Genomic DNA, 8,573 nt, shown 5'->3' with positions numbered 1-8,573 from the left:
AGAACCCGGAAAACAAACAATCACGTGACGCTATATTCCTACGTCACGTGACCAAACCAGGTGACTTCGGTCAGCGTCTACACACACAAACATCACATTTTCGTCCTCTTTCTTTGGTTCTTATCTTATTATTTAACACTATTCGCTACCGGAAACTTTTCTAGACACAGAACGTATTCATAGTGTTGTGTCACGAAGCTTATTTACGCAGAAGACAGATGTTTTGCGCGACGTTTCATCTCAGCTGGGCTTGTTTCCATAGAAACGGGCGATGGTAACGGATGCTAAACAGATTTAGTTATAACTATGTGCTTTAATAATAATAAAAAAGAAAAATGTTATGGAGGCAGTGTAATTCATCTACTTGGATATCTCCTGTTAGGTGTGAATATATGACAGGTAATGTTTAAAATGATCTGCATGTGTATGCTAAATGTAGCTATGCTAATGAGAAACTGTCATGAGGTATCTTCCTAGCTTAATATAATAACTTGAATTCTGAATATCTGCATTTCAAGTTGATGTATAAGTACTTGTATAAGATTTAATGACAGATAGCTTGCCTCTGATCCATTACTAAGATGTATGGATATAAAATACATATCCAGTACATCCACACATAAACAATAATTATTAATTATCTATAACTATTATAATAATCTATCCTATTTGGATTAGTTATGTCTCTTTATACTGTGTATGTATAGTGAATTATTTGTCTCCATATACGTAGCTGACAGGAAAGGTCCTGTGGTGTGACAAGCTATACTAAACTAGTAAGGCAAAAAGGTGATTTAAATTGTAAAAAAAACAGTGAACTGTTAAAGGATAGAATATATGCACTTACCCTTAAACATTAATATAAATATTGAACTTAATTTAATCTTAAATCTTGTTGTTGATAAAAAAAATATAAGTGAACCTGTATTTATTAGATACTCTGGTTACTGTTACCCTGCAAAAGTGCATATCTACAGTTCACACCCCTGTTACTGTTACTAAAGGCCAAATTCACCTTACTTAATACCTTTTCTTTTTAAGCAGCAGATCTTTTGTAGAGAAAAGCTGATCACACCTCCTGTAGAGCGATGTCTCAGTTTTCCGCCGAGGATGAGGCAGAGCTCCAGTGCCTGCTGCGAGAACTCCTGAAAAGTGTCAAAGACAAAATCTCAGGAGCACCTTCTGTGGAATGTGCTGAGGAAATCTTGCTTCACTTGGAGGAAACGGACAAGAACTTTCACAAGTGAGAGGCCTGTCTCTTCCAGCATGTGTTGAAAGCTGATTGCATTTGCTGTTTGTTTGACCTGTTTTTGTGCCTTCCCTCTGTTCATCAGCTATGAGTTTGTGAAGTATCTGCGGGAGTATGTGGAGAGCAGCTTGGGAGCTGTTATTGAAGAGGAAACTGAGAATTTTACCAAGGGTGAAGGTCATGCCATTGGGTCGGGGCAGGACACCCTGGTTCACGCTGTTACAAAAAAGACACGTGAATCTACACAGTATGTGCATTTTATTATTCCTTTTACAAAGTGTTTCTTAATGTGTTAAAGTTCCTGTGGTTCAGAAATGCTAAGGTCATAGGTTTGATTCCCAGGGAACACAGTCAACACAAATACTCATTGATACCCGTCAAAAGTATTGAATGCACTGTAAATGTTGCACTGAATTTTTGACTTTGTGCATCGTCTCACTGTTTCTTTCAGCGTTTTGTGCAGGTGTGGCACAATTTTAGATACTTTGCCAAGTTATAAAGAACTTGTACTTTTAAAAATGCATCTCGGGACATCTGCTTGTGTAGATTTCTATTGTAGACAAGAATGTGTAGAGTCTGAATGACCCCTTTTGGATAAAAGTTTCTCACTGCATAATGCAAAAATATCTACATTAATGCAATGACGTTAGTCAGCAATCTTTTGAAACTGAAATTATGAAATACAATAAGGAAAGTGAAAGTACCTTGTGTTTTTTGTGCAATTGATAAAACTTTTATCGGATGCTTTCGCACTGCATGATGCATAAATATCTGTATCAGTTTAAGACATCATATGAATTGAATGAATTTTTTTATATTTGTAGGTGTAAACAGATGATGCAGATGCTAAAACAGACCATGATGGTGGTTGTGGAATCACTGATCAATAAATTTGAGGAAGATCAGCTGAAGAAAGAAGAAATGCACAGGAAGAGCCAACATGAGCAGTCAAGCAGCCATTACACTGACAACTGCTCTGACAGTGACTCTTCGTTCAATCAGGTTATAGCCTATCAAATAGTTCTCAGAAATGCTTACATTGTAATAAACTAGATTTTAATAAACCTAAAGGAAATTCCAGTGCTTGCGAGACAGCACAAGAATAGTCCTACAGTTTTAAGACAAGTTTAGGTTTTGAACTTTGGTTCTGCATAAATGAAATGCCATATCAGACCCGCTTTGTTATTGTCATGACAAAAAAATAAAAAAAAATAATAACCCTCAGTGCGATTCCACGTCTGTAGGCAGTATTACGTCATCACAGTCTTAAAATTCTTAAAAAAATATGTTTATAAAAATGCATAGCCCTTTTAAGAATGAAATTATCTACAAAGTAAAGTTTAAATGGAGTCTGTATGTTAAGCGGTTCAGGCTGAATTAATTGCAGATACTTAATACCTAGGCATAAGGGTCTAGAATTAGAACAAATCTCTAATCAGAATGTTTGATGAATATCAATACAGTGCTGCCTTGAAAGCACCGTAATTAATTGCTGGGTCTAATTTTACTTCTTTTACAGACACATCAACCCTTTTATATCAATTTTAATATGTATAACAAGTGGTCTCCCTATGGCTATAGCTTTCCTCATGTTTAGGATTTAACAGTAATGCATTTATGCAATACATTCATACCATTGACTATTTCACTAACAAATATCTTTGATTTTCAAAATGCAGAGCTATGCATTTATCAAGCATGAACAACTACAAGTAATTGCTGAGAAGCTTGACCCCAGTCGACCACGGGAGGTGAATGCTCCCTTGACACACCTATTTTACACTTAAAGAAATGTTCCGGGTTCGATACAAGTTCATCTCTGTCAACAGCATTTGTAAGTGGTGCATAATGATGATTACACTGAAAGTAAATTTGACTCATCCCTTAGTTTTTAAATAAGCCAAAATCTTTAGAGCGAGGCACTTACTATGGATGTAAACTTGGCAATGTAATAAACCTTTAAATACACTTTTAAAAAGTAAATCTACAACATTTAACCATTATACTTGTTAACAGATACTAGTTTGATTTCAAGTTTCAAGCTTAAAGAATTCAAGTTTAACAAATGTTGGCGCTTCACATTTTTTAAACCCTCAAAGTGCATGGTCCAATTTACTTCCATTGTAAGGGCTTTATTGTAACCACGTTTTTTTTGCTTTTTTTTTTTTTTTTTTTTTTAACCTGAGGAAAGAGTTTCTTTCGTAATAGACATTTCGACATTATGCCACAAATACTGTTGATAGAGCTTAACTTGTATTGATCCAGGAACATTCCTTAAACACAACACTGAATACTTCACATAGTTCTTCTGTTTTGTAAAACTGCAGTAGGAGAGAGCTGTCATTTTCATTCAGATATAGTCAGCCTGATCTTTGTGTTTAATTGCAGGTGCGATGGGAAGCTTTGCAGTCTCTTTGCTATGCCCCTCCCTCTGATGTTCTGAGCTGTGAAAGCTGGACTGGTCTGCGCAGAAACCTCACCGCTGCGCTCACTGACCCCGACCCTGAGCTCAGTGTAAGTGCTTAGTGATGTTCACCTGTTGATGCTTAGTGACCCCACCCATGGGTTTGACTTTACTTTGCTTGAATGTTTATTGCAACATTATTAACTCTGTTTTGAGTAGACTATATAGTAAATGTGAACTAATTTAAGCAAAGTGACATCAGTTCTTGGGGGCGGGGGGGGGGGGGGGGGTGGCATGCACATCAACAGGTTAAAGGAAATTTCCGGGTTCAATACAAGTTAAGCTCAATCGACAGAATTTGTGGCATGATATTGATTACCACAAAAATTAACTTGCCCCTCCTTTTCTTTAAAAAAAAGCTAAAATCTGGGTTACAGTTACAGTTACTTACAACAGAAGTGAATGGGGGCCAATTTTTTAACATTAAAATACTTTTTCAAAAGTATAGCCACAAGACAAACAATATGTGAATAAACATGATTTTAGTGTGATGAAATCACTTACTAACCTTTTCTGTGTAAAGTTAAAGCCAGTTTTACAACTTCGTTGCCATGATGATGTAATGTCAACAAACACTAAAACACTACAATGCTTTACAGCTCAAATAATACATGAGTTTTAACAGAAGAATTAATGCAAGTGCTTTATAAATTTGTAAGCTTCAAATTTCTGCCTATAAACCCTCCAAAAATTGGCCATATTCACTTCCATTGTAAGTGACTTACTGTTACTTAGATTTTTGCTTTTTTTAAAGAAAAAGTTGGATGAGTCTAAATTAATTTTTGTGGGAATCAACATTATGCCACAAATGCTGTCGATTGAGCTTAACTTGAACCCGGAATATTCCTTTAACTTGCCTGTTTTCATAAAAGAGGTGCAGTCTTGTGGCTATGACCTGTTTCTCTAACTACTGAATCCCACATTATGTGGGAGTGTGTTGCATGTATTGTGAACACTGTGTCACTGTTTTCACAGGATAAGGTCCTTCGTATCTTTGCAAAAACATTTTCGTCTTCTCCATTAAATGTGACGAAGGATATCTACACCAGCATAGGTATTAATTTAGGACTATTTTAGTTGTATTCTTTGGTTCTGAAAAGCATAAATATTCTGATAACTGTACTATATCAATTTATTACATTTTAATCTCTCAATGTATCAATGCCCCCTTTGCAGCAAAAAGCTTGGAGGCTCATTTTCTGTACCACAAGTTGAATTTCCCCAGTGGTTCTACAGGTATTGATGCAAACAGACCAGATCTCGCCCGTCTTCTCAAACAAGTGTGTGTCATATCCTTCCTCCTTTCTCATGAATCAAGTTTAGTCAGAATTTAGTTTGTTTTAATTTTATTAATTTGACTTTAGTCCTGAGCCCTACATTTTCTTTGGTCATTTCAGATGCGATTAATCAACGACTTTCAAAAAGAGGTGACAACATTTTGGATACGACACCCTGAGAAGTGAGCTGTGGTGTTTCAAACACATTTCCAAATTATGCTAAACTTAACAAGACATACTGTATCTTGAGTGTATCAGATTTTCTTGAATTTAGTCTCTGTCCTATGGTACCAGGTACATGGAGGAAATCATCGAGAGCACCCTCTCTCTTCTCGCTCTACATTCTGAACATGGCACAGAGAAATCCCTAGAGCCCATACACTTAATCTCTCTACTGGATATCAAAGCCACCTGGTTTAAAAAATGGATGGTAGCCAAGTTTTTATTAAGAAAACATTCAACATATTTTCGGAGATCAATCTGTTCTCGTATTATCAGCACACAGATAAAATTGATGTCAAACCGTTGTCTTTCAGCATGGCTACTACAGCAGAACCGTTGTCTTAAGGCTTCTTGAGAGGAAATACAAGTCTTTGGTGAGTTACACCATGTGGAATTAATAGTTGTGACCTCTAATCCCTAACCCCGAACACTAACTCTATGGTCTAGTTAGAATGACTTTGTCGGATAAGTAATACATGCATATACTGCTTACCGAAAACTGCCTAGTAAACAAAGAATATGGCCTTGTTTGAAACAGTACAAATTATGCAACAGTAAACATTTCAAAGTCGTATGCTACATTGTTGTCAAAAGTCCTCATTGCGTTTGTCACGTTGTCACATCACCATACGAGCATGTTTAATTCAGTGAGTGGCATCCAGTTATCATTTCACACATAAAAATGGATTTTGCTTTTATTCCAGTTTCTCTAAAAGACAACTTCATTCTTGGCAGTCTGATCAAATAATAAGTAAAAAAAAGTAACGTGTGATATTAATATTCATATTCATTAATATTTATTCCTCACAGGTCAAGTGCATTTAAAATGTGGTGTATGCTGAACATTTTGGTAAATGTAGTAGGCTATCTGTGCACAGTGTAAACACTGTATACTGCAGAAGTAGTAAGAGTAGAATGCTAGAATGCATTTTCCGAATTTTTCCAAAATTCCGAACATAGTCAATATTCATTGGCCAGTTCAAATGAAATAGGTAAAATTAACAGTTTTTCCAAGTGACTCCATGGGATTAATTGTAAGTTTCTGCTATCCCTTTTCCTAGATTGTTAATGCTCTTCAGCAGTGCATTTATTACTTTGATTCCTGTGATTCCATAAGAGAGGGACCCTTGGAAATTATCCACAGCCTGGCACATCAACAGATTGGTACGGCTGACCTTTTGCCCACAATGTGCACATTTACTATCAAACTTTATCTGACAACCTGGCACATGTTTTGTGTCTTTCCTCTCATGATCAGTTAGATTATCTCAATGAGATAAATCCAAGAGTTTGTGGGCTTACAGTGGAGAACTTTCCCAGAAGTCTGGTTCTGTATTAAAAAAACAAAAACAAACCAACAATCCAAACATTTGCATGCTATTGACTGACCGCGCTATCTTCTGCTTGGATATACTCAAGGCATGACTACCATACTTTCGAACCACACATTGGTGTAAAACATTCTTAACACGTCAGCTTGATTCAAAAGCTTGTAAACGCTTATCAGGTTTCTGATGAGGTCAATATACAGTGATTTTTGTTACTTCCACAGCACAGAACAGTCACTTGTATAACTCATGTAGTTATGAGCACAGCTATTAGACGTCATAATTCAGTGGAATAAAAAAAAACAAAAAAAAAAGCAGTTCAAAATATTCTTAAAATCTCTAATAAGGTGAATCTCATGAAAATATGCCCAGGTCACATATAACCCCAAAATAAAAAAAATGAAATTATATTTTGCATAAAAAAGGCAATTTAAGGACCGTTAAGATGTTTTTAGGACCATTAAAGGGATAGTTCACCCAAATATGAAAATTCTCTAATCATTTACTCACCCTCATGCCATCCCAGATGTGTTTGACTTTCTTTCTTCACAGAACACAAACAAAGATTTTTAGAAGAATATCTCAGCTATGTAGATCCATCTCACAATGCAAGTGAATGGTGACGAGATATCAGAAGGTTCAAAAAGCACATAAAGGCAGCATAAAAGTAATCCATATGACTCCAGTGGTTAAATCTGTCTTCAGAAGTGATATGATAAGTGTGGGTCAGAAACAAATCGATATTCAAGTCCTTTTTTTAACTATAAATCTCCACCTTTGACCAGCCCCAACCAGTTGAATGTGAAAGTAAAAGTCACTTCCAGACCAAAATGTGAAAGTTTAGATTTATAGTAAGAAGGACTTAGATTTTTATCTGTTTCTCACCCACACTTATCATATTTCTTCAGAAGATATGTATTTAACCACTGGATTCATATGTATTACTTTTATGTTGTCTTTATGTCCCTTTTGGACCTTCTGAGTTCTGGTCACCATTCACTTGGATTGTGAGGACTCACAGAGCTGAGATATTGTTCTAAAAATCTTCATTTGTGTTCTGCTGAAGAAAGAAAGTCATATACATATAATGATAAATGATGAGAGAATTTTCATTTTTGGGTGAACTGTCCCAGCAGAATTCAGCAGATTTCTCCCCCAATATTCTCATTACCTCAATGTGTCTAGACATTTTAATTTGGAGTCCTTTTTTTTTTTTTTTTGTAATTCACATTATTCTGAATGCTTATTCTCATTAGATTCTCATTACTGTAATACAGTTATTTCTTATACTGTAATACAAAGATGTTTTAAATGAAAGCTGCATAAATTAAAGACAGTGCAACACATATTATCCCATGATGTACTGTATAAAAGCTTTACAATAGAAGTACTATTATTTATTATTGCATTAAGATACTGAGAATAAGATGTTTTTAATATTATGGTAATGAGAATGGGGGTGGTGCAGGGAGTGTTTAATAAACATAACAATATTGTAACAATGCAAAACATATTAATAGTACTAAAACATGATTCATTTTGTACATTTTTTTTTTCTTTTTTTTTTTTTTTAACTTTGTGATGAAATATGACCTAGACATATTCCTGACAGATTTCATTAAATTCGTTCAAATAATTACCAAAATCTTTGCCACAAAAATACTTCCTTCTCTTAAATATGCTACCTTCCTGCTCTCACATTCGTTTATGTTTTGGAATTTAGATTGCAGTGCTAATTTAGAAACAGCAGACTGAATGCAAATGACTAAATTCATTTATAGAATATTCAGAGATCTTCTTGTGTTTTGCCCCTCAGGCCCTGTTCAGAGAACCCTATACAGTTCCGAAGAGTTGGAGTTTGTTTATTTTGTTCATTCGCTGTGCGTGCTCGGGAGGCTTGTGATGTACACTAATGGAAGGAAACTTTTCCCAATTAAAGTGAAGAAACGAAGAGGTACGTTTATATGGGAGGAAACAAACCCAGCTTGATGATTGAACAGCAAGTCTGACTCACTTAACAATATCTCCAAAAT

The 8,573-nt window shown here is 35.4% G+C and overlaps 1 protein-coding gene across 2 annotated transcripts in view; it reads left to right on the top strand.

Moving 5' to 3' along the window:
* Positions 1 to 80: 80 nt before the first annotated feature.
* Positions 81 to 8,573, top strand: part of LOC127416038 (protein broad-minded) — a 69,145-nt gene continuing 60,652 nt past the window's right edge. For both annotated transcript variants that reach the window (XM_051655128.1, XM_051655127.1), the window contains exons 1-13: positions 81 to 399; positions 1,045 to 1,243; positions 1,335 to 1,496; positions 2,074 to 2,251; positions 2,929 to 3,000; positions 3,638 to 3,763; positions 4,689 to 4,767; positions 4,890 to 4,993; positions 5,111 to 5,172; positions 5,285 to 5,420; positions 5,527 to 5,586; positions 6,274 to 6,376; positions 8,357 to 8,494. In XM_051655128.1, coding sequence (XP_051511088.1) covers positions 1,089 to 1,243; positions 1,335 to 1,496; positions 2,074 to 2,251; positions 2,929 to 3,000; positions 3,638 to 3,763; positions 4,689 to 4,767; positions 4,890 to 4,993; positions 5,111 to 5,172; positions 5,285 to 5,420; positions 5,527 to 5,586; positions 6,274 to 6,376; positions 8,357 to 8,494 — 1,375 coding nt within the window. In that variant the 5' untranslated portion in view covers positions 81 to 399; positions 1,045 to 1,088. The remainder of the gene's footprint in view (positions 400 to 1,044; positions 1,244 to 1,334; positions 1,497 to 2,073; positions 2,252 to 2,928; positions 3,001 to 3,637; positions 3,764 to 4,688; positions 4,768 to 4,889; positions 4,994 to 5,110; positions 5,173 to 5,284; positions 5,421 to 5,526; positions 5,587 to 6,273; positions 6,377 to 8,356; positions 8,495 to 8,573) is intronic.

This window comes from Myxocyprinus asiaticus, chromosome 25, assembly GCF_019703515.2.
Source record: "Myxocyprinus asiaticus isolate MX2 ecotype Aquarium Trade chromosome 25, UBuf_Myxa_2, whole genome shotgun sequence".
In the NCBI taxonomy this organism is placed as follows: domain Eukaryota; kingdom Metazoa; phylum Chordata; class Actinopteri; order Cypriniformes; family Catostomidae; genus Myxocyprinus; species Myxocyprinus asiaticus.
This window is presented reverse-complemented; position numbering and strand designations above follow the sequence as displayed.